This window comes from Sander vitreus, chromosome 17 (genome assembly GCF_031162955.1).
Source record: "Sander vitreus isolate 19-12246 chromosome 17, sanVit1, whole genome shotgun sequence".
Taxonomy (NCBI): domain Eukaryota; kingdom Metazoa; phylum Chordata; class Actinopteri; order Perciformes; family Percidae; genus Sander; species Sander vitreus.
Window position 1 is genome coordinate 17,061,949 of NC_135871.1, and position 26,366 is coordinate 17,088,314.

The following is a 26,366-nucleotide window of genomic DNA, read 5'->3' on the forward strand; positions in this document are numbered from 1 at the left end:
AATTAATATACTTAACTGTAAACTAACACAACAGGTGTTGCAAGGATGTTACATGGATTGCCCAAAATATACTTTATCAATATATGATACAAGTAATTTAGTTATAGCATGAACAGGAAGCTCAGAGCAGTCTACACATAGACTGAATATCTTTATTTACAGTCTATGTGTAGAACACTCTACATCACATTGGTACTCAAAAAAATGGTTTTGTTTTCATGTAAGCCTGAATCAAGTTGTATGTACTGTATCATTTACATAACAACATCCACATATTTTATAACCTGCTCCCACACCTCTGTTTCTTGTCCATACTTGGACTCACGTTCTGGGAGGTGAAAGTGTCACCTTCTGTCCAGCAGAGGGCAGCAAATATGGTGTATAAAAACAATAGGCATGGAGAACCACGTTTCTATTAACTTTTATCACAATGTCCATAAAATTGGAGAAACGTCTGTATTTGTGGTCAAACAAGAAGACTATACAAACTTAGTATAAAGTATTTTATTGTAAATGTTTGAAATACTAGAGTACATTGGAGGTTATAGTTCTGACAAAAGGGCTAAAGAAAAAAGTAACAAAAATAAATACATCTGCATTGACAGAGATATGTGATGAGCTGAGTTCTGGAAACTGATATTGTATAGTTCCATCTTTTTTATTATTTGATTTGACTTGAGAAATTGTCTTTACGATATAGTGTCCTCATTGCTTAGCGATTATTACAAAACGTCAAGGTTTCTGGTATTTCGCTTGCCTTCTTACATAACTGTATGGTCATGAAATGGCTGTAAGAAAATATTAAATTCATACTTCATGACATCTTCCTGGTCAAAGGGCCTCCTAAGAGTTTGAAAGTCCATATTCATAACAATATCATCCCTACAGTAACTTTTCATTATTTTTATGACAAAAACACATGTATACACAGTATCTATGGCATCTCAACCATGTGCCAATTCAGGAAAGCAGACTGGCTTTCTGGGTATCATAAGCCACAGAATGAACAGCAATAGATCAATCAAAAGCTTCATCACCGTTTTTGTCATCTCATTTTCTGTTTGTTTAGCCAGAACAGTGGTGGTCACAACTGAAACTTTACTTCTAGTGCAGTTATAAAGACAGAACAGTCACTCAACACAGATGACGAGAAACAAGCCCGCCAAAGATTGTCATGGTAACAGAGCATTTCAAAAGCATCATCATCATCATCATCCACTTGTTCACCTCATCCAATGTTGAGCCACAAGTGTGTAGCCCAGAAAACCCATTTTAAAAGACTATTTAAAAGTGTAAAAATTACAGGGAGCAATAAAAATACTGCTTGTTCCATTTACATCCCAACATTTGAGTTTGTCAGTTCAGAAATAGTTTCAGACACTAAGTACAAAAACAACAAAAACAATGGAGTAAAGGAAAACGATGCCAATAGTGTCTTAAGTACCCAGTACACAGTGTGGCCTGGAAAAATAAGTGAGGGAGAATCCCTCTGTTGTAGATGCAGAAAGAAAGTGCCAGAAAGAGTTCATAGTTGATCCTTCATATCTTTTGGTCTGTACTTGTCTCTTCATTTCAGCAGTGTCCTTCTCTTCCCCAGTCTGTTTAAGCCTGTGGGTGTGCATGAGTAAGTGTGTGTGTGCATGTAAGTGTGTGTATGTATGTATGTGTGTATGTGTGTATGTGTGTGTGTGTGTGTGTGTGTGTGTGTGTGTGTGTATATATATATAGAGAGTTCTGGCAAACTGGAATGTGCAGGGATCTTTGTGTTTTAAGCCAGGGTTCTCTGTCTTGGCTTTATTCGGGGGTAGAGCTGTTAGAGACAACAAGAAGACAGGTCAACAATGCACATTTGTACATAAAATACTTCTACATAAAATATACACACTTATCATCATTACAGTTTCACTGACTCACCCCTAGGAGGTTTCGGGGAATGTACCCCTCATTGTCGCCCATGCGTGCCCACCACCATTCAATCTCGTCCTCGTCTTCTCTGCGGATGATGGACATGCAGTCTCCCTCGCGGAACAACAGTTCATCAGGGTTTTCGCCATTGTAGTCCCACAGACCGTAGACCACACCCCTGTTCATGATGCCCATCTTCTCTTGCACACCTTGAGGGTAGACAATATGATATTTAAAATAATAGAACAATAATAAGCACAAAAAGATTTTGAGGGTAGTGAGCTTCTGACATAAACATGGACACAGGACACAATAAAATGAAAAAAGGTAAAAAGGAACAAAGCATGCACAACATATAACAAAAAACAAAGACAAAAATAATAAAGCTTTCACTGACCATAGAGGAACTGAGAGCACTGGGTATAGCCCTCCTCCATCTCTTCACATTTATCAGCTGCCGTTTGCATGTCACTGTAAGTCATAGCAAACACCGCCGCACCAGACTCCACCAGGAACTTGCACACTTGCACATTGTTGCAGGATGCAGCACAGTGAAGAGGTGTCCTGTGAGGGTGGGTGAGTAAGGAAAAGGAAGAGGAGGTAAGAACAGAGGGGCGGGAGATGAGGAACACTAACCACTATAGAGTAAGACTTTCAAAATACTTCATTTAATGACTTGGATTTTGGTGATGACAGTTGGAGCGAGTACACTGCATTTAAGTTTATGTTGCTGAGCAGCTCATACTGCAGGATGATGTTCAGAGTTGAAAAAAACAAAACATATAATAATAATATAACTTATAACAGCTGGGACTTGTCTGAGGCTGACCAACCATGTCACCAGTGAACTTGAACTTACCAGCCGTCACTGTCGGCAGCATTGACATTGACACCAAACTGAACCAGAAACTTGACAATCTCCGTATGTCCGGCACAGACGGCATTGTGCAGAGCAGTGATGCCTTCATCGTTGGGCTGACTGGGATCCTCCACCTGTGATTGAAAAATTACAAGAGGGAGACATTTAATTTCATTTTAGCACAAGCAAATAACAAAAATATTACATAAAATAAATATATTACTACTTTTGGATATTTCTAATATAAACTTCTGTGATACAATGGTAGCTGACTAACACAGCAGAAAAAGAAGCCAAATAAAAATCTTTCATTATGTGGTTGGTTTTAAATATTATAACATGTATTAATACATAGCAAAAGTTTCTTGTGGAGAGAATGTCTTACTTCATAGATGATTCTCTGGACCAGATCAAACTCTCCCTCCAGAGAAGAGTCCAGCAGCAGAGCCAGCGGGTTGAACTTCACTCTCATGTCGTGATCGATGCGTACAGAGCCAAGCTTGCGTAAGTTGGTCCTCTTTCCCTAAAGACATAACGGTGTATCACACAAATGATCAGTCATTACAACACAGAGAAGACAAATATAACATGAGACTGCAAAGTCTCATCCTGAAGTCTGTCCTGCTGAGATGGAAGCGTCCACTCTCAATTCAATTCAATCTGGACTGAGAGCAGAGGAGGGACTTGTTTTCCAGCTCTAACTGCATTGCTAATCCAGTTCATCCAGAAACAAATGGATTTTTTCTAAAACCATGATTATGCAACCAAATAGGTCTTAAATTGAGGTGACAAAAAGAGGGAAGTGGGGGGAGACCTGCCACCTCACCATAAAATCCACTTAAGGAGTTTTACTAAGAGCTTAACAACAAGAACATGTAAACTGGTCTTTATTTGCAATACAGAATGGGGAAAGGTGGGGTGGGTATCCGCTTAGTGTAAGCAAAATAAAAGGCCCATTTTCTCCAGAAACAATAGCAGTACTTGATTATCAAATTATATAACATCAGACCAGGTCACTTCTGTTAACAGCAGGTCATTAAAATTGTAGAATTTGCACTAACTGTAACTCATGATCTGCCCCTATGGTACTAACAAACAAATGAGTGTGAGGGTATTTAAAAACACATTCAGCACAGAAGCACACAAAGGTTAATCTATACTGTAGACTTAGGACTGTAGTGACAAACAAGACAACTGAGAGCTACACAATAATAGTGATTCAGCAGCTTAACATTGTGATTCATACCGGTGGCAGAGTGACCTGGCCAGTGACCTCAGGTGCCTTCATGGTAAAAGTGTCTTCTCCCAAGCTGTCCTGCTCTGCGCCACTGGGGTATGGGGGTGGTGGGTAGGGGGGGAACTCTTCCAGGAAGCCTTCTGGAGGTGGAGGGGGCAGGCTGGCCATTGAGTCCTCCAAGCCAGCAACTGGTGGTGGTGGGAAAAGAGCGTCATCTGGCCTGGGAGCTGGGTGGGATGGGGGAGGAGGTGGGATAATGTCCTCACTCTCTGGGATGGCTGAAGATGGTTTGTTCTGTTCAGCAGGCGCTGGAACAGGAACATTAGCACCTGGGATGTGAGACGAGAGCTGACCTCCCTCCGGAGTCTGTCCCGTTTCTGATGGGTGGTTCTCTGCACCACTCGGAGGGCTTGGAACATGTGGCCCCACAGATCCCTCCGTTGCCTTCTCTGCTTCACCAGCATAGGTGGGAGTGGTTGGTGTAGTCACAGTCTCCATAGCTGCCAGTGTGGTCTTCTGGTAGAGGAGTTTCTGAATGTTGGGCCCTGCAGGACCCTCTGGTTCAGTGATGGAGCTGCGTTTCTTCAGGGGCCTTGGGGCATTGTAGAGTTTCTTTCTTAGGGCTTCCAGGTCACCATCACTCTGATGCCTGTATGGGTTGGAAATGAAAGGAAGCAGCTTTGTGGGACTGAGGGGCCGGGGGGTGCGCTCCGTTTCTGGTTGAGGGCCCTCCGTTGGGCTGGGACCCATGTTGTTGGCTCCACTGTGGTCAACCTCAGATTCTAGGGCAGGGGAGCGTCGGTCCATGTAAGGGTTCTCTGGATGTAGGGAGCCTCCACTGGGGATCACTGGTTTACCGTACACTACAAACATAGATAGGAAACAAGTGTTACGACTGCCATGTCTACAGAGATACTACCAATACCACACTAATTACCTAATGACTGTCCCTTTGTTCTCTATCACTTACAGTATGAACTACTTTCTTTCCCAAAGCAAAGTATCATAGTGTGATAATTACAAGATGGAACCTTAAACTCATGATAACAAAAGGAATAGCACCATGCTAATTAATCGTTCAGTATCCAATTAAGATACTGTATTCAAACCCTACCACCTGACTTAACCAGACTGTGACTTGTGTCAGGTCAGAAACGCGCTAAGCAAAAGATGCAGTGATAAATACTGTTAAGACAGATAAGACAAAAACAAGATTTTTTTCCACCAAGATACTGCTTGAGTTTTTTTAATGGCTGTAAAGATATATGCTCGTTTCATTTTTTAAACCTGCGGCTCAATGACATTTTTGCATTAAATATAAATTATGGCTTGAAGGGAACATTGGTCAAAAATGTTAGCAATTATGGATGCACTTGAAATACTGTTCTGGTAATTTATCTTTGAACTTAAGCTATGAGACATTAAATGCTGCACACCTTCATAATTCATAACTAACTGGCCATGCTGAAATCAGTACAATGTTTTTGTTTTTATAAATCAATTACAAGGTCAGTCTAAAATACGGTATAACAATTACTTAATTGGACCTATTATTATATAGTATATTATTATACTCACTCTCTATTACACTCAGACTCGGTACTTTGTCTTTTCCATCTCTATCTGTCAGGAGGGGATCTCTCATTTATTTATCTGTTTTTTCCTGTTTCCCTTAAATGTCTATATAATAATAGTATTGTATTCTACAGATATTTTACAGAGCTAGCCTGGATTACATGAAAATCCTCAGAACAGACAAACATGTGTTCCATTTCCTTTCCACAATTCCAGTTAGAAGCAGCAGGTACGGTTGCCTGTGATTGTGTTTGTAAAGGGAAGATGTAACAGATGGCTTAGCTTCCCTAGCTGCTCTTCTGGTCAGTGGTGTGTGAATATTTCTTGTTGAGGATGCTGAAGAGAAGCAGGGCAGATTGACCTTACAGTGAATATATCTCCAGTGACACAAGATACTATTAAAACCCTTGTTTACATGTAGATCTTGTGTTTAGATTTGGTAGTCATAACTTGTTTTTGTACTCCAGCATTAGTCTTCAGATTTAATGTTGATTTCACTCAAAATGATACTTACTTCAGAGACTGATATGTAAACCTGTAGCTTGACATGTGCACATATACTCTTTGATTTTGTGTGTTACAGTGGATTTATGTTTAACTCAAAGTGTGACCTTCTATTTCTACATGTAATCTATCTAAATGCACTGTGTAACCGAAGCTTGTTCTAAGACAGGACCCTCTTAGATCATGGAAGTAGTAAGCGTATAGACAAAACCTATAGACAAATAATGCGTTCATGACCTACTCCTATTGAGGCAACTATCTAGAAACCCAAAGGACAATGACCCTATTCATCTGTGTCACCTCAACAACACTGTTCATGGACTAAATTCAAAAAAGTTACTACTGGATATTCTTACCACTGACAAATCCATTGGTGCGGGTCTGAGACCTGTTGAGAGCGCCTTGCACCCCAGGCTGGTTGAAAGGCTTCCCTGAGCCAGGCTGCTGTGTGTACATGGAGTAAATGGAGCTGGCCGCTAAGGTCTGGGGCTTACTCAGGCTGGCATCTTTGGAGGAGGGCAGCTCTGGGGTGAAGGGCCGTACCGTGGCTGCAGGTGGAGTGTCCTGCTTGGAGGGTAGGGGGAGTGTCTGGCTTTGTGAGGGTGGGAGAGGGTTGCGGCCCTGAGCAGCTGGGGGCTGCTGGCTGTGGGGCTTGGCTTTGGGGAAGGTGCCCGTGTTGAGACCTGGTTTGCCGTAGGGCACGGCACCAGGGCCTTTTGGTTTGGTGGGAACAGGAGGAGGCACCTTGACTGGAGCTTTGGGAGCAGACTGGAGAGATGAGAGAAGAAAGAGAGATAGCATTAGATGCCAGGGTGTATTCCTGCTGATAACCAAATCTGACTAGTGATTTTTCCTTTGACGATGTAAGGAGTGTGTTTCCGTTCCCTCTCACCTGAGCATCCCTGACCAGGTCATCACTGCTCTGGTTTTTACGGAGGGAGGTAGTGGGAGCCTCCGTTGGCTCGAACATGGAAAATGGACGCACCTTCCTGTCCCTCTTCAGTTCTGTCTCATCTTTACACAACCCCATGTCAAAACAGTAATCAGTTTTGTTTCATGTTCAAACACAGTGTGATTCTATAGAAAGACAGAATAAAACCCCCTTTGGAAGTTTTTGTTCTGCCACATTACTGTTTTCACAGTTACAGGAAGGGATTGCAGTGCAGTTTATATGGAGAGGCTGTATGTGCACGTGGTGTTTGTGCGTGTCCCTTACCTTGTTCTGTGTTAGAGTTGGAGTGAGAGGTCATTCGTGGCAGTGTTGAAGCTGAACCATGACCGTTGGTGTTGGATTCTGGACCTGAAGAGTCCCAGTCTGCCAGCTTGGATGGCTGAAGGCCTGGGGGATCAGCAGGAGAGGAGGGAGAGAAGAAGGCACAAACGAGAGGCAGAGAGTGTTTAAATGTTAGGATGTGATTTTACATTTTACACATAGAAGATAAAACAAAGCACCAGTACACATCGGAAACTAGCTTCAGCCATTATTTATCCAGATAAACACAAAGTTCCCATAGCTGTGTGTTATGCCGAGTCACACATCATAGATTTTTGAAAAAGAACCGTGGATTCTGTAGCATTTTTGCCTCCCTCGTTACTCATCATTTGTTGTTTTGGTTGACTGACCAAGACCCAGCCAGTGGCCATGCATGTCTGCAGACATCCACAGTTAGATGAGCCACAAAAGCATGGGGCTCTTGCAACTAGCAAGATTAGCATCATTTCAAAGATGGTAAATATATGATGATTTCCATCGCAGTGCCTGCAGCCTATAGTTAAATGCTCCCTCTCAAGAGGTGTTGTACAAATACGCCAACAAACGCCACAGATTTTGCGAACAAGAACTAATTGGGTTGGTCAGAATCCACACAGAATGTCAGTTCAACTGAAGGTTATGCGTTTGTTCCAAATGACCCATTTAAAGCGGCAGAAAAAGAACTGAGGAGAAAGCTCAACAAACACGCTTTAACAAACAGCAGGAAAACAAACAAACAGGACCAAAGATCCAGCTAGGAATTATATATATATATATATATTCTTTTTCAGTGAGAATCATTCTCATGAAAAATAAGCACAAACGAAGCCATTGAGAAGCACACAAACACACAGAAGTGTGTACCTTTTCTCTTAGCCCGCAGCTCTTTCAGAGGCTTAAGCAAGAACATGGCTTCTGAGGAAGATGTATTCAAAAGACAAGAAAAACAAAAGTAGCCTTAGAGCTCCAGATCTCCCTTTGCTCTAGACACGCTGTGGGCCCAGGCAGGGGCACCCCTGAGGGGCCACGCAAAGACCAGCACAACCCCCAGGACCCTGCCTGATACTATGCACAACGTCCCTAATCAAGAAGAACTGGGAATGGGTGTATACTAAGAGCAGTTTCCTCTGCGCACCCGCCCATCCCCATCTCTCTTCTTCCCATACTGAAAATCAACTCAGCATGCAGAAATAATTGCGTGCAAAATCATGACAGACATGGAAAAACCTGTTACTTTTACTTCCTGTATGTGGAATTGCTTTAAATAGGAAAACACAGGCTGATGAGGAGGTGAGAGAGGGAATGAGGGAGGGGAGGGTTCCTTTTGCTGTTGTTTTGTAATGACTAATTTTAGTGTTGGATCATTCATTTTTAATAACATAAAGTGCACTGCTGGCCCACTATCCACTGGGGGACTGACTTAGGGCTAAGAGAGCAAGTCTAGAGATGGAGCGCCTGAGAAAAAAATACTGAGAAAGAAAATGGCACAAAGAACATTTTTTAAATGGGATATGTTGCTCTTGTGCTTCATTGGTTTGGCCAGACTTCGTTCCCTTCCATTACACAGCACACATGATACTGGAGTCTGTGGGGAGAGGGTGCTGGTCTAACAACAGCTTACTCTATACCGTCTCTCAAACTTGATTTTAAAAGAAAAAAAGAAGAGTGGCACAAAGAGTCATATAATAATAAAAACTGGTTCACTCACAGCAAAACATATTAAAAGTTCTTCAGAAAATGCAAGGAGACGGAAGAAAGACTTTAATGTTCAGGCTCAAAACACACCATCCAGGAGGTAACTAGATACCTTCTGAGCTCAGTGTGACATCACAATCAGCATGTGTCCCAGACTCCTCTGCTCCTGCTGGAGGCAGGACAGTCTTGTCACATTTCAATTACAAAAAAGCATACCCAACTCCATGATGACATTCACAAAGAACACACATAGCAGTTGAGGACTCTTTACTATTGGTTTCCTTACATATTTGTGATCTGAAAATGTAAGCTTCCTTTTTTAACTCTGCTGCTGAGTGAGCTGGTGCAGACTCGGCAATCGCCAAATTTAGCTGAAGAAATTATATGTAAAAAAAGACAGGAGGGACAAATCGAAGACCTGCTTCCAAGTCAGAGATCTGAGTCATGGCCAGAAAGGAAAAGGCTTGGGTTAAGAGGTGAAAGGCTGCCGACAGTGTGTTGTCTCTGGCTGCTCACCTGTGCCGGCCTTGCTTTGTGGGTCGTGGGCTGGAAGGGTGGCAGTGCCGTCCGGGTAGGCTGGTTTTACAAGCAGGTCGTGCCTCACTGGGCCCCTGGGCATGGTGGACGACTGGATGTATGGGCCAACCGCCGCCACGCGAGACGGACCTGACTGCTGTCCAGCTTGGCCATCAGAGGGCACCTGTACAGTGAACGGGTAGGAGAGAAAAAAATAAGAGGAGGCTGTTTAGAGTGGCAAAGGTCAGTGAGAGTAATCTATAAGATCTTGTATTACAGCAGAGAGAGAGAGAGAGAGAGAGAGAGAGAGAACACACTGTTCAGACTCATAAACTAATAGATAACAAAATGGTAAACAAAACCTAATCTGATGTTTTTTATTAATACAAAAAAACATTGAGATGAGTATCAAAGATTAAGTAAATATTGAGGCACTAATCAACAACACTTAAAAGTCTATAGCAGCCCTCTGAGGCTGTAATGTTCATTATGTAACAAATTATTTTTAGATAATATGATTAGATGAAAAATAGGGAGACAACTTTCATATTCTTACATTATTGACACTAGGGAGACTAAAATGTAAACTTTGGCCTGAGGGTGGTGCCAGAACGGGCTATAATGCTACTCAAATCAAAAAGATTTAATCTGGTCAGTGTGGAAGTGTTCGAAGATTTGTAAGTCAGTCTTCTTCATTTTTCTAACCTGTGGATGGTGCTAGCAGAATGGGCATTACAGTGAGACACTCGTGACATTTTTTAAAGGTTTACATATAAAGGGACGTCTGGGACAAGTGGAATTTTAGGTCATGTTTCTCTGAGGACCATGGATCTCTATAAATTGGTAATCCACCGAGATTTTAAATATTCATACCCTCTCATTTAGTTAGCAGCATGGTGCTTTTTTTTTTTTATAAAACATGCAATGGAACATCTTGCAGTGATTTTAATCCACACTGGCAGTACAGCCTCTTAAACCCTGTATCTTAATTTAAGGCTTAATTAGAGAAATCTTGAAGTTAGAAGATATTGACTTTGTCATAGATGCAACATCTTACAGAAGAAATGAAATGCCAATAAACAGAATAATTAACATTCACTTCAAACCTGGGTTAAGTACTTAGTACCTCTTTCAAAAATACAGCTCAACCCCTGGACAAAAACCTACAGCTGATTTCATTATGACAAGCTGTCCCTTTAAAACAAGATAAATATGGCTCCCTTTGCCCATCAAGAGTCTGAAGCAAAAAAGAACTAATAGAATCAGATGTGTCAAGTCATACTGAAGAGCTCAAATCAGAAAGAAAAGGGACACTTATGTTCCGCTCCAATACTAGTTTAGTTACCTGAAGATGAGTGTCTTTTGAAGCCCTCTCTTTACCAGGATAGCCATTCTTGAAAAAAACAAAAGCACAAACATGCAACAGCAGTTCAAAATACCAAATAATTCCCTTTTTTCAATCTAATATGAGCCTGTTCTAAGTGTTTCCTGAACTATGTCACTAAGACGGTGCAGGATGACTCTAGGCTGGCAGCTCTCAGACTACCTCTCTTCAGTCAGTATGCTTATACGTGCTTGTTGGGTGATGTCAGCCAGACGCTTGCTGTTTGGTTGGAGGAGAGAGCAGCTTGGATGGAGTGTGTCTTTGTGCTAGTGTGAAAAAGGCCTACTCATTATGATTCCAGGCAGGGTGTGGGTAAATCACCTCTTCACTAAGGCCTATTCAGGCCTGCACACACCTTTCTCTGTTCTGCTCCTATTTTATTATATTAGTCAAGGGAACATCAAAGAGAAGTTGGGCTTCTTTAAAGTTGGAAAGGGGGCAGGTTGCTACTTTATCTAAAAGGCTTCCCAGCAGAGCTTCAGAAGAATAAATTAAATATCAATTATTTTTTTTATTATTTATGTTCTAACTTATAGGTCACTTTAGACCTTGTAAAGTAATGTAGAGTAAACATGGCATGCTGCAAACTAAGAAGGCTATTTCTTTTGTATCTACTGTACAACACAGAAAGAAAAGAACCTGATGGCACTGAATGCAAACAGCTTTGTGATTTGAAGTGACAAAGTTATGAATCAGTATTATATAATGAAAAACAAGTGTTGAGGTTAATTGGTTGAATGTTAATTTGGTTAAAAAGAAAGAAAGTTAATGATGAAGGCCAATAAAACACCTTAATTATGTCTGAGAGGAAGATGACCTGATCAGGGAAACATAATTAAAGAAATGACTGCTTAGAGGAGTAAAATGGCTCATGTTAACTAAGAGGGTAAACACATAAAATCATCCATCATTCAAGCAGAATGTTTATGTATTCTTTTTGGCCACCCTTACATCTTTGCTATCCCGACACAAGCATTCAACCTCAAGCAGTAAGCATGTTTTTTTTTCCTTCGTCTCTGTTGACTCTTATTTACATTCCCATGGCAACCTGTGTTCAAAACAACTCCTAGAAAGGAGAGAGAGGTGCAGAGGAGCAGGGAACCACCAGGCAGCGAACTCAGAGCCAAACCTTTAACACTTATTAGAGCTAGTAGAAACACTGGATTATTTAGATTGGTAATTTCTAGTATGGGTTAAATCCAGTCATGTATTTTATTATAAAATGTGTTTTGAAAAGGCCATGTTTTTGCCTTAAGTCAACTGATTATTTGCCCTTTCCTGTTTCTGTGCAGCCAGAAAAGATAACATCTCCTCTGACATTCCTGCCCTACTGAGAGGTCAGCCTGCACTCATTACTCCTCTCTCATATTCAGAAGTTGTTTCTGCCAAATGGGACTGAAAAGACATCCGAGTAAGGAAGTGGGAGTGTAAACTCAGATGCAACTCCGTGACATGCTCAAAACAATGATATAACCCCACGAGCTTTCTCAGAAAGAGAGATCGAAGAACGGAAAAAGACGAATAGGAGTGGACTCCTTCAAGTTCACTAGGTTTTCCCACACAGAAGATAGTGAGGTTAAGGAGCCTTACACTGGCATGGGTGAGCTCTGAATGCCAGGGAATCTGAGGCTTCCGGAGATAAAGAGAGACACAAACAGCCTTTATTATGTGACCACTAGGGGGAGCTCTGACCAAAACCATTTCCATCACTCATTTGCAGATATGAATAATAATGGCTTGACAAATTTTGTTAGAAAGTCACATTAACAATTAAAGCTACGTGAACACAATACACAAAATATAAAAGTTGACACCTGAGGGGGATCTGAATCAGGTTTTGTGATTGTGTTTATGTTATTGTGGTGTGATAATACTTACAGGCAAGTTTTCCTTCTGCTGCAGGGCTGCCTTCTTCTTCCACAGCCGATCTCGGAGCTCACTGATCCGTTTGTCCATGGCAGCCACCTCTAGGTTGCGCTTGTTCAGGCCCTCTCTCTGCTGCTGCAACTTAGAGTTTTGATCGTGGTTGAGCTTGTTCCTCAGCTGACCGCCAAGAAGGACAAGACATTAGGACAAAGAGAAGTTAGTGCAACATTTATGCTCATTACAAACAAATATTGTCTTTGGAGCTCAATTTTGTTCTTGTGTTGAATGTTATCTTGTCAATTTTATTTCTGCACACCTGTAGCTCCTTGTAGAGGCGGTCTAGTTCAGCCACAGAGCTCTGGTTGTCATTGAAGTTGTCCATTTTGCCATTTTTGAGCAACTCCAGCTGTCGGCTAAGCTCCTCCACCTTGGACGCAGCCATCACTAGTTCTCTCTGCTTCTGCTGGAACAGGTTGTTCATCTGCTCTATTTCCTCCACTGGAGAGGGAGAGGCATGAAAACAAGAGGGAGGTGGGCAAAGGGAACCACAGGTAGAGAGAAGGTGTGTGAAGATGATGGAGCCGGGGAGGTGAGAGACAGAATATCATGAAGACAGAAAGTGAAAGAAAGAAACCCTAACCCTAAGAAAATCAAATACCCTACGCTTCCAGTCATACAATATTCCGAGCAGGCCTCCATTTATAAATTCACTAAGTCCATGATCTTTACCCAGTTTGCCATTACTGAGGCGCTTCTGCTCCACTTGGCCCTTGAGGGCCCGGACCTTCTTGAGCCGAGTTTCCTGGTTCTCAATGTTCTCGCGGAGGCGCTGCAGCTTCTCCTGCTCCGAGGCCTGCTGCTGCTGACGCTGCTCCTGCTGCTTCAAGTAGCGCAGCCGCTGCTCCTGAAGAGACAAAAGAGAGGAGACAGGGAGCATAGAGGAAAAGTCAGAAACATAATTAAACAGACGTATTCCGGTTAACTTTCATTTATGAGTAATCCATGCCCAAGTTATGCTTTCCTCAACAGCTGCTGTCCAAGTGTCATCAGGCAAGGCACTGAACTACCCACTCTGGTAAAAGGTTAGGGGCTAGCATTAAAAGGGCTGATGTAAGAATATGATTCCCTGTACTGTAACTGCCCCTGCAGGCGGTTAGGAATGCTTTTTATATTAACATACCTGGTTAAATAAAGATTAAGATACTTTTAAAATCAATCATCAGTCTTGAACTATGACGCAGTGGATTATACACCCGTCAGAGCTCTCCCAAACAGGTTCTAAGAGAGCACAACAGTCTCTTTTCAGGAAAAGTACCAGGCGATAAGTGCTGATGGTAATGCCTGTTGTTTACTTGACTTGTATGCAAATATACATGACTGCTTGAAGCTACATTCCTTGGAATGCTATATCATCCTCAGGCAACAGTTGCTTGGATCAGAATGCTAAAGTGGGTCAAGGACACAGGTTGCAGCCTGCAGGGAACATCTAAATACATTTATAAAAAAAAAATAAAAAAAAAAGCTATCTTAATACAGTACATATGTATGGATCAGCAGAATGGAAACATTCTAATGTGCCTTAGCAGAAACAAAAAAATGCATAGGAGGAAAAATGGTCAGCCAAGTATTTAATTATATCACGCCTGTTTGCTGTCTTTCCCACCATCCTGAGTAGGCTGAGAAACACGTCCTAAGCAAGAAAAATACATCTTTAAATATCAGATGAGTCCTGCACAGTGAGAATCGAAGGCAGGCAGCTGTCTCAGGCTTCTCAAATTATAAAACACTACACCTGCAGCCATCCACAAGTCATCTAACCTGTCTATCACAACTACCACATGCATTATTAGCATCTTTATTTCCGTAAGTGCACTAGACTTGTTTAGTACCTTTGTTTTGTGTACCATCTCCCCACATTCGCTCAATAACCCCCTCTTTAATCTTTCTCCATTATTTTGTCTCTCCTCCTATGGCTTTGACTTTGATCTCCGCCACTTAAACCTCCTCATCCCCTGTATCTACCCATCTCTCTACCAGTCCCCATCTCCCCTTTCATCTTGTACTCTGTCTTTATGCACCTTGGAAGCAAGGAGCTGTTGTTGAGCTTCTATTTGTTGCTGCTGTCTGGCAGCCATCTCTTGTAGTTCGGCCAGCGTCATGTCCATCCGGGGTGTCGCCACCTGGGCATGGATAAATAGAGGGACAAAGGACGAAAGACAACACATTCAATCCAGTGTTGTAATACATGTTCTATCGACAGTCATTTAAAGTGGAACTATTATGCTTTTCTGTGTTTTCTGTCATATCTATAATGTTATAATGTCAGATTTCCATGTTAAATGTGGCTCAAATAATGAGGTAAACGTATTTCAGAGAAATCCCCGTGAGCTAAAACGTTCAGATTTCCATCTGTTCTGAACGCTCTGGTTTCAACAGTTTTTCTTTCTGCTTAGTGTTACGCAACTACACGCCGGCATTTTATGATTGATCATCTGCTCCAGGCTGGAACGACTGAAATGTTTTTTTTAAGCTACATGTTGCTACATGTAGTTACATGCTAAGGGTAGTAAAAGATGTAATCTTGGCTGCCAATATTGTTAAATTCTCCCAAATTCCAGGTCACATTACTCCTGAAACATTACCAGTTATGTAGTAATTGGTTTAAAAGCCTTTGTCTGTGATTTTTGACGGTAGAAAGTGCTGCTATATTCTATTAGTGTCCACTGCTAACTACAGTAGCTGCGTGCTAACGCCAGATAGCTGTAATCTTGGCGGCCAATGTTGGTCATTTCTCCCCAATTTCAGGGTTAGGGTCACATTACTGCCGGAACATGTCCAGTTGTGTAGTATTTTGTTAAGAAGCTTTTATCTGTGATTTTTGATGGTAAAAACTGCTGCTCCATTCTATTACAATCTAATGTTAGCCTACTGCTAAATATTAAATAGCTGCATGTTAACGCCAGATAGCTGTAATGTTGGCGGCCAATGTTAGTAATTTCTTCCCAATTTCGGGTCACATTACTGCTGGGACATTGTCGGTTGTGTAGTATTTGGTTTAGAAGGCTTTATTGGTGATTTTTCACGGTACAAAGTCCTACTATATACTCCGTTGCACTCAGTCTCAAGCTCCGGAGTGAAACAACAGTGGAGAATCAGAGACTCGCAGACATGCCCTGACCAATCAGAGCAGACTGGGCTTTTTCTGGAGGGCTTAAGAGACAGGCGCTCCAACAGAGTGTCTCATACAGTGAATACAGTAACAATAAAGTGTTTTTTGAACATTACAGCAAGTAAACATGTTCTAGTAGAATCACAAAAAACAAGTATGAACCTGAAAATGCTATATTATAATAATAATAATAATAATAATAATAATAATAATAAGTCCACTTTAAGGTCTAATACAAGACAACAAGTCTAGCCTTGAAGTCAGAAATGCAAAAGCAGCAACAGACAAAAACATCCCTTTACCTTTCTATTCAAACCCTTAAAAGGAGGACTAATGTAGGACGTTTTGTGATTTTAGAATTCATAGCAGCACATTTATTCTCAAGTGACATTCTCAACTTGATAATTATGCAGGGTGTTTTTGAATTGAATTAATTAGTTCCCCTCAGCAAATCATCAAGTTGGCTTGTAGTTCATTATTAAGAAACAAACTAGGTCACAACATTTATGTTAATAATAAAAATATATGACCCACATGACAGGAATGAAAGTGGTGGTGGTGATGCATCAAAATATCCTCTACTTGCAATGAGCCAGGGAAGCTATGACTGTTATTCTGTTATTCCAATGAGGTGCAGCAAAAAGTCTGTGTAAATTAGTTCCAGCGCTTTTGTTCTTCTTGAATTAAAATTATTAAAATAAAATAACTGAGTGTGCTAAAGTATAAATAAGGTGTTGTCAGTGCTTTACTGGCTCAGGTAAAATATTTCATTAGAATAAAGAAAAAGTATAGAAAGTTTAACAAGATTCAATATTCAAATACTTACTACAATTTCAATTAAACATTGATTGGAATTTGTTTGTGATTGGGGTGGACAACAAAACAATAAAAATACATCAACATAGACATATCAAAAATAGTCAAAAAACAATGGAAGCATCCTGCTGAACGCATTTCAAATTGTCTAAAAAGAAGACATACAAACTCACCCCATTCTCCATTCTTCTGTCTGGGGGACCCTTCACTCCATTCCTCTTCTGCTCTGAGCCTCTTGACCCACCTGAGTAACCAACAAAATAGTAGACTTCATCAGATATCACAATCTACTGTAGATCTTCATCTAAGGCGACTGCCTCACTTTAGTCCAAACCATGAAACAGCTTTGGCCTTTGCGGACAACTGTGAAAAATTATCTGAAATGATAAAAGAACTTCCCCATGCCTTTTTGAAGGTCACTTTTCTGACAAAAAAAAAAAAGGTACACACTGTACAGCTTTATCTAGACTTACTGCAGAGGATGGTGTAGGTCAGTAGACAGCTCGGAAAAACTGGCACTGGCTAGTGCTGAATGATCTTAGCTCCTCTGGGAAACAACTACGATAAGTGCTCTTTGTGACTTGCCATAATCTCTTTAACCGAATACATAACTGTCTGTTATGGGTCCCACAATTGTGTGTGCATGTGCTTGTCTGTGTACATGAATGCACTTATATCCAACCATGCTACTGGCATTTGACAGCTAAGGGAGGCGGGGGGGGGGGTCCTGGCAATCCAGATCACAACCTTAAAGCCTTGGCACACAACCAAAGCCCTTTAGCTTGCATAATGGTTTTAGATGACCCCTTGACATACAGTACCACATCTTAAATACATGCACTGGTTATGTGTTGGTGTGAACATAACACCATGCTAAAATTCAATAAGTCACATTGAGTGTGAGATTACTTAGCTAGCTCAATTGAGCAGAGAATACTGTACATTTTGTCCTTTCACCTGGTGAGAAAGCACATGCCGGCACAGCATCAGGAAGTGTAAACATTTAAATGACTCATGACTACAGGACTGAGTACATCAGTATATCCATAAATAATATTAACACCACAGAAACAGGAGACCAAATGCACCTGTCCTTAAAGAAAATACAGCAAAAGGTCACCACTGTGTTGCAAACACTGAGCTAAGTTAATAGTGTGGGAAAAAAGAGCAGGCTAAGATAACAGGAAGGGAAAACAGCCAGCTAATCCCTTGGCCAGACTCAAGCTGTGAGGGGTAAAAAGGCTTAGTTACGCAACTAGGGGCTGAGAGGATAGCGCACAACCAAACTACTAGAGTTTTCTGTTTTTTTCTTTTCCTAAGAAAACTGAAAAGTAACAGGCTTATGACGATGTGACTGGGACAGCCTGGCCTTCAACATTAAGGCTAAATAAGGCTTTTTCAAGGATTTGAGGCCTGCTAATATAAAACGCTTTCCTGAATAAAGGCAGTCTTTATAGTACCACCTCCAAACCTCTGTAGTGTAAGAGGAGAGGTTGTCTGGGTCATTCTCAGCCTCAAACGAGCTGTTAATGTACATTTCCTTTCATGAATCCTTAACGCCAGAGTGGATGTGTGTACGTTTAGAAGCTGCAGGCATCTCTGGAGTTTACTACATTGGTGTCAAATGTCTTTTCTCTGAGGATTGCCCTCTTTCAAACCCTGACTCTGAAGTGAGAGAAGTGACCATAGAAACCCTTGCTTCTGCTTCATTATCTGTTGTTTGTGCGATTGGGCTGTGTGTTGGAGATGGACACCTACCCGATTCCCTGCTAGGGGCTCGATTGTGACGCAGGAAGAAGCGCACCTCGGCCCTGTGTTGTCCCCATCGTTGGAGCACATCCAGCATCCTCTCCCCGTCACCTACAGCTCGTTCTGCAGACAGAATACATATATGCGTCAGCACTTAGGTGTGAGATAAAGACACACCCATAAACTAAATATTGATATATATATATATATATATATATATATTTTTTTTATTACATTTAATTTGGCAAGGTTAAAACGTGACAATACCAATGTAGGGCAAGAATACATGTAAGGTTTGCGTTGTAAAATTCTGTTCAAGCACTAGCCTGACACTACCGACCTACACTAAAGGGGATTCATTTCACCAGCACCATCTGCATGTAGTTGTACAACTGTGATGTGTTGTCAATTATTCTAGCTGGTACTGAGCCAAAATGCTCATCATCCATTCCTCAGACATTTTCTTCAGCCTGTTAAGATCACTTCATTACACAAATGGACTGACACATTACAGTCAAGTAGAGGTCAATGAAACTGATCTATTATAATGTCATGACTGCAAAACAAATCATTAATAATTGTAATATTTGGTTTATTAAAAGCTTTATATCTACATTTGATGCAAAATGTCATTGCTGTGTTTTCAAGGAGTCAGCAGTCTCTCTCTGTAGACAGAAATGGCTGCAAAATGAGACAATCTTTTCAGACTACTTGTGAAAGTACTCAAAACACAATAATTGGCACTTTCTTCACTCTTATGGCAGCATCACCATGGAAACAGCTACAAAGCCTGGCTCCTTGAATTTTGATTCTAAATACTTCCTGACTCTCAGAGATGGGGGAAAAGGGGGAAGGCATACAATCTCAACCCCCCCTCTTGCCACCTGAGAGATGTCTGGGTGCTTGTGTTTGTCACAGTGATTATGGGCTCTGCTTCATTTGCATTGCAGACCCAAAAGAGATAAGCCCTTCAAAAAAGCAGTTGACCACAAAGCTAATCTCCATATATGGTCTACTTCAGAAAAGCAATTTCACTCCAATTAAAGGAAGAAGACAAAGAAGTGTCTGCAGAATGACTCCTGTCCCTTGGGATACATCCATATTCCACAACCAAAACATCTCTTCATTGTGTGTAGATGGATCAGGGTAACACTGGGTGAACTGGCTCTGTAACTCACCAGATCCACGCCACATCTCAGACAGGTGGCAGTCTGCCTCCCCCGGCTCCTTGCACAGCTCCACCACATCCCGGCACAGTGTCTCCGGGGTAACGGGAACCTCAGTAAAATGCTGGTCATTGTTACTGAGGTACACTGTCAGGAACATCTGGGACAGCGGGAGGAAGAGACAGGCAGATTAGATAGAGAAGTTAAATAATAACGTGTGTGTGTGTGTGTGTGTGTGTGTGCGTGTGCGTGTGTGCGTGTGTGTGTGTGTGTGTGTGTAGCACTTTCCAGACATGGAATATGTAACATTGCTGGCATTCTGTCATTCGCACAGGTAACTTTACGTTAATGTTCCGTACGACTTTATTCAGACATTACTGCACAACTAAAACTTGTTTTGCCATTGAAGCCCAAGTGAACCGTAAATGTTACTTGGTCCCACCTAGTAAGACTGCTGTCATGACTTTTGCGTTAAAGTGTCGAGGGTTTTTATTCAAACATTAGAGCGACATGTTAAATTGTTGTCAGATTAACGTAAAGTGGTGCATGTCTGAAAGGGGCTACATAAAGCTGTATCCGTTTTCCTCATTCCTCTGTGTCAACAGAGAAATCAGAGGCCAGCTCCCAGAATTCCATTTCACCACACACCATCTAACTAGCGCTGTCACCACTGTGATCTCTCTTTCTCTCTCTCTCTCTCTCTCTCTCTCTCTCTCTCTGCTGGATTTGTATGTCAGTGTGTGATTAACAGATAGAGACTGGTTTAGGACTATCTTAATGAACACTGAAGTGGAATGTGAAGGCCTTCAGCTACGGTAGAAATAAACACATCGACACTGAGGAGAAAACTGAGCGGTTACACAGCAAGCATCCCGAAAGCTGGCATTCCTGTCAAATTCCAAACTAAAACTATGGCAGCTTCCTGAAATCAATACTTGCAGAAGGCTTATACCAAACTAAAGCCTTGATAGTCAATATGAAAATAAACATCTAGGACTGAAATGTCATATTCTGTCTATGTGATACTCTAAAACCTATACAACACAGGGAGTAAACATGAAAGTAAAAAATGGTGTCTCTGTGTAATCATACACAGATGCTTAAGAGGCTTTTAGGGCTGTGCTGAAATATGCTCCCATCTGTAATCTGATTACACGAAAGGAGAGTGAGAGCTTTGATAAGGCCGTAATAAAAACAATATTATGAATCTTTCTGTTTTAGCCCCAGGTTTTGGCACAATGTAATGTCTTCACAGGGACTTCAATAGTGCTCCAATAAAAAAGCAGCAGCCCAAGAACTAGAATTACCTGGAAAGTGTATAATTGTTAGAATAGTATTGTTTGTGTCCTAAACCTCCAGGTTGGATTGTCAGGTTTTTCTATTCTCAGCAGACTGCCGTGAACGGCTGTGCCTACAGGGGCCATGGTGGGAACATCAGGTCAGCAGGGTCACGAGCACAAAGGACTTCGGGGGCGAGCATGCAGAGCAGCTGCAGCCATGGTGCAGAAAGTTTTTTGAGTAGCTTTTGAACTGTGGGGTGCACTGAGCAAAAGCACAACAGGCTCAAGATAAGTTGCTTCGTCCCCCTTTTCTTCTTCAAATGAAGCTTATCGAGTGAGTGGGCAGGTGACACGTTTCCTCTACATACACAACCAGAAAAGGTTAGTTTTTTTTCCCACAGCGACGTGAAGGTGGGAACAGGAGGTAGTGGTCTGACTCAGAGGACCTGAATCAACTGATTTGTTAAATAGAGATGTAAATGAAAGATCCCCATCAATAGAGCGGATCAGCAGTGAGTCATCCTTGTCAGTAATCTACAGTACAAAAAGCTGTAAACAGACATTGCCCCTGGGATCCTCACTGGCCGTAGAAGACCTAACAGCTCGGTGGTGAAAGACCACCCTGGAGAACTAAGCCCAAACTATGACTTTTCCTTTCCTGTCTGCTTATCAGAATAGTTTTACCGTTTGTGGTATGTAGCTGAGAACTAAACTGATATCAGTTAACATAATAAATTACACTGTCAGGGCCGTTAATTAAAATAAAACCTCAACTGGCATCAATTTCAGCTAGCCTGCCTTTAGCAATAGAAAAAGCCATTCAGAGACTAGCACAGAGCAGCTGACATCAACACAACTTGCCAGCAATGTAGGACATTCAAATGACCCTGTTAATATTTGGAGAGTGAAAGAGAAACAACAGAGCGAGGGGGGTGGGGGTGGGGGGGAGAGCGCAGGACTGAAAGAGAGTGAGGAGACAGGACACATTGATGGGAGGGGAAAGGAGTCTTGGGGGTTGCAATGCCTACACTGAAAGCCAATTCACTTCAGCACTAAAGTTAATGATCCCGAGCCACTACCTGGTCCGAGCTTTGATCCAGATGAATTAGCACTTTGCTGCTGACCTTCATCCACCTAATGCATGCGGCCACTGCTAAGATATCACACACATGTGCAACATATATACATTGGGAACATTAAAAGTAGTGTTAGGTAATACATTATTTATTATTTGTATCTCCTATTACAGTATTCATATTGAAAGATATTTCTTAAACAGTTTCATAATACACAATATTGCTGTTGGAATTAACACGGCAGAGGGTCCACTTTGACTTTCCATTATTAGCAGACCAGTGTGTGTGTGTGTGTGTGTGTGTGTGTGTGTGTGTGTGTGTGTGTGTGTATATATAAACTACACAACTTCACATGTAATTCTTCATGTAAAAACAGATATATTACAGTATATCAATATGAAGAAAAAGTCTCCATACTGCCCAGCCCTACTGCAGAGCCTGTGCTAGCTTGATTAAGGGGAACTGCCTAAAGTGTTCTACCGACACAGACAGGTGAGAAGACTGCCCTGACTCCCCATTTTGACTCAGCCAAACAACTTGAGAGTCTATTAAATATACAACAGTGAATACAATTAAACAGCTCAATAACAACCTGATAGGCCTATTTATAAAAATAAAAAAAACAGTAGCACAACAGCTCACCAGAAAGCATTGTCTTAGGTAGCCTACACAACCAGGGAGCTGAGTGGCACCAATTTAGTTTGCATAAGACAAAAATATGCTACACTTGCCTTCTGTCTATCAGAGTGGATGACAGAAGCAACTGCTGAATTGCACTTCCTGCCTACCTGAGATAAGGCAAAGAGATCGCCATGGAGAAGGGGACGAGTTGCCTCTGCTGCTACGGTCCACTAATATAACGATACATTTCCAATTCCATCACAGCATAAGCTAAGTCAAAGCGGTTTCTCAGGGTTTGGGAGTGATGCGACAGCTCAGAATTGCAAACTGACAATTACAGCCAGTGCCACGAAATGTGGATGCCCACGTTGCAGCCTGTACTGTAGATATTCCAAAAGCAGAGCTGCTATAAGGCTAGGTCATTGGGGCTATATCTCAGGGATTAAGTTAATCCGCTATATAAAAATATAGCCTTTAAACAGACTACTGGCTCAGTACTACAATAGTAAGCTTACATTCAATAGCCTGCAGCTAGGCCACAGCCACTATGCCTTAAGTTTAAAAGAGAATATCCTTGTGGGTAACCAAAGGCCCAAGAGTATGCAGGTGTTCATTCTCATAACCAGATCTCACAGTTAAGTGCCTGGTTACGGTGCTTAAATCTATAGAATTAGGTACTGTAGTGAATTGGGTAGAACAAATAAAAACTACACAGTCTTGAGAGTCAATGGCCTATGCTTAAGAACATATGTTCTAGATAAAACAGATAGGAGTGTGTCTGTGTCTCTCAGAGATGAAAGGCTGTAACATCAAACCCTCAGACAAAAGACACTGAACACATCATAGAGAGAGAGACTGACTGCAGCTGGCAGCACCTACTTGACCTGCTCTGTTGAAAAGGGTCGAGAGGTTGAGAAAGAGAAACGTGAATGAACAAAGATATACTGTAACAGTTGTTCTCGGATATTGCATTGACACAGGCTTCTTTGTCAATGTACGATGTCCTGTACAAAGTTAAATAAGATGCAGTCCCTGTAGGGAAGTGCAGGACTATTTTGTGATACACTGTAAACTGAAGATATCTACTACAAAGCCTACAGCCCCATAAGATGCTGATTTGGCCCTTAAATGTGTAATTTGGATCCCTTCTCCCATTAAAGCCTGTGGGGCCCTGAAGTAGATGCCATTGATTGCAGGTCTGAGCAGAACAGGCTTTTCAAGGATCCATAGTTGTTTAGACAGAGGACTCTGAGATGACTTGAGTTTAAAGATCAACACTGTACCCGTAGCCAATTACAGGAAGGAATGCTGTGGTGTGTGTGTGTGTGCTACTCCCACTGATCGTGCAGATAACGAACGTACACTGCAGCAATAAAATGGCAATGATGCAAAAATATTCAGAGAGGTCCAAGGAAAATTAAAAACAAGTTTTTATATTTTATAATATTTTAACGATGTTACTTCAAGCAGGCCGAGTAGCATATCAATCCCTGTGTCCCACCTTGACAATCCACTCTCTCCTTGTGAGGGTTAATTCAACTGTGTCTCAAGATCACTGTCCAAATGCAATTGGTCCCATATTGAGTTAAGAGTGATCAAAACTGTCTGCCTCTGCAGTTTCCCATTTCCAAGAATAGACAAACCACATGGGAGTGTACTGTAATGGAATTACTCTGCAATATCAGGATAACTAACAAATGACAGCCCATCCTGTTACTAAGAATTCACATCAATACAACTAAAAACACCCACAGCAACAAAGGCATTTAAAAAACCATCCAATTAGACATCCTTACTGATGTATCCTGTCAGCAAGTGACTCATTTTCTACTCATGTATAGTGCTTCAATTTGGTCTTGTTGAAGCCCGTCTACGGGCCAGTTGTCAGTGTTGCACGAGTCTGTGTAATCTCAAACAGAGAACATGTAAAGCCATGCATATTATACTGTGTTGCTGTGGTCCCTGGTAGACCTCCTGCTGATAAAAGGGTTAACCCTAATTTAACATTAACACCAATTTGGTAGACCTGCATTATCCTTCAATATCTAACAGTGTTAATGAATACTGTGCAAAACACTCAAATTAAGTTACAGTTTAATATACATCTACATTTTATAAATAGCAAAGTTGTTCTGACTATACCGTTGCTTTGGAAGAGCATGGGCATAGTCAGATCAAATGAGGCAGAGTGTCAGACAGACGTGATATAACACTCTGGGATTGACTACCACATAGACACAACATCTGATCTAATGAGAAATGGGACAACTGGAAAAGTGGACAGAGTGAGGCAGGGTGACAGCAGCAGAAGATAACAGGGGCTATGTCTTTGACCATTCCTGAAGGGGTCTCATCTGAGGGCTGCCAGGCCTTCTGTCCACACACACGTTCAATTACACGTATTGCTGTGGTAAGCGAATGAGTCAACTAGGTCTTGTTGAGGGAGGGAGTCACCTCTGAGTCTGATTATCGCAAGTTTGTAAGACACTGCAGCATTATCTTCCTGTGCGAGCGTCTCCGTTCTCCCTGCCACAGCTTTAAGAGTTGACACAGTTCCAGCATAGCAGTCCTTCAAAAAGGCAAGGCAGCAGAAAACTCCCTTTATGTATTATTCCTCTTCATCTCACTCTCACTTCTTTTATGCTGCATTGAAGGGATGAGGGGAGCGAGGGAGAAAAGGTCAGGGTTAACAAAAAGGAGAACGCTGGTGGAATCAGAATGCACAGTAGCCTCATTCAGCTGCAACATTTAGAAGAAAAAAAACAAGCAGCTTTTACAACACACTGAAGCAGCAGCGAGCTGTGACTCTTCCATCAGGACAACCTCTACTCTCCGTCTGCATTGCAGTCCTTAGCCTATCACTTTATAATCTGCATCCTGCGTTCCTAGTCTACGTGATGATACCGTTCCAACTTGTGCTTATCGAAGGGAAATGCCAGTCAAAATGAAGTAGAAGGGAGAGGATGTATCCTTTTTTCCAAGCCTTCTTGACAGTTGGATGAAGTAATTCAGAGTAACAACAAGGCCACAGCAAATTGGAGGCTATTACAGATCGTCAACACAGGCTAAAATTACCTAAAAGTGCTTTAGTTAAATGGAATACCATCTTTTATCAACACTTATCTCATGAGGGAAACTAGAAGCCAAGAGGTAGCGATTCAAAATGTGGCAGACGCACTAATTGGCTTCCTAAAATAAATGCAGGCTGGATGATCAGGGCTCCAGACTGCGACCAAATGGTCGCATTTTGCGACCAAAATTTGAGAGTGTGCGACTGAATTTTACATCCAGTCGCACATGTGCGACCAGTAAATTAGCCCCCTTTTTTACAGGTTAAACGTAGAAATTTTGGGACCTGAGAGCGCGTAAACTCAAGCTTATCTGTCCTCTCTGAAAATTGACAGAGAGCGGAGCTCTGACACAAACACACACAAGCATAGGTGCGGACGGTGCAAACTACGTCGGCTCTGCAGTTTTGTTGAAGTCACAGTGAGTCACGGAGATGCAGATAAAGTGGTTTCTAGTGTGGTTACAGTTTTTCAAAACTCCACGCAGACAGCGATATGATATTAATGGAGAGCCGAAAGCGGTCGCAGTGCTGTTGACATTACACACTTCCTAAGCAGGCACAACAGTGGTTTCTGTGCCCTGGTCACTGACTGACAGGCTGAGGTTGTAAGGCAAGGCAACTTTATT

The 26,366-nt window shown here is 41.7% G+C and overlaps 1 protein-coding gene across 2 annotated transcripts in view; it reads right to left on the minus strand.

Moving 5' to 3' along the window:
* Positions 1-489: 489 nt before the first annotated feature.
* The window catches only part of tp53bp2a (tumor protein p53 binding protein, 2a), a 31,972-nt gene continuing 6,095 nt past the window's right edge, over positions 490-26,366 (minus strand). The window contains exons 3-21 of one of the 2 annotated variants that reach the window (XM_078272731.1): positions 19,706-19,853; positions 18,537-18,650; positions 16,952-17,022; positions 14,872-14,973; positions 13,523-13,697; positions 13,110-13,291; positions 12,806-12,970; positions 12,518-12,556; positions 10,889-10,936; positions 9,544-9,727; positions 7,297-7,419; positions 6,973-7,094; positions 6,437-6,848; positions 4,011-4,864; positions 3,150-3,287; positions 2,765-2,898; positions 2,303-2,469; positions 1,915-2,114; positions 490-1,810 (exon numbers count right to left, since the gene is read on the minus strand). In XM_078272731.1, the coding sequence (XP_078128857.1) occupies positions 1,769-1,810; positions 1,915-2,114; positions 2,303-2,469; positions 2,765-2,898; positions 3,150-3,287; positions 4,011-4,864; positions 6,437-6,848; positions 6,973-7,094; positions 7,297-7,419; positions 9,544-9,727; positions 10,889-10,936; positions 12,518-12,556; positions 12,806-12,970; positions 13,110-13,291; positions 13,523-13,697; positions 14,872-14,973; positions 16,952-17,022; positions 18,537-18,650; positions 19,706-19,853 (3,420 nt within the window). In that variant the 3' untranslated portion in view covers positions 490-1,768. The remainder of the gene's footprint in view (positions 1,811-1,914; positions 2,115-2,302; positions 2,470-2,764; positions 2,899-3,149; positions 3,288-4,010; positions 4,865-6,436; positions 6,849-6,972; positions 7,095-7,296; positions 7,420-9,543; positions 9,728-10,888; positions 10,937-12,517; positions 12,557-12,805; positions 12,971-13,109; positions 13,292-13,522; positions 13,698-14,871; positions 14,974-16,951; positions 17,023-18,536; positions 18,651-19,705; positions 19,854-26,366) is intronic. The other variant, XM_078272732.1, reaches the window with a different exon arrangement.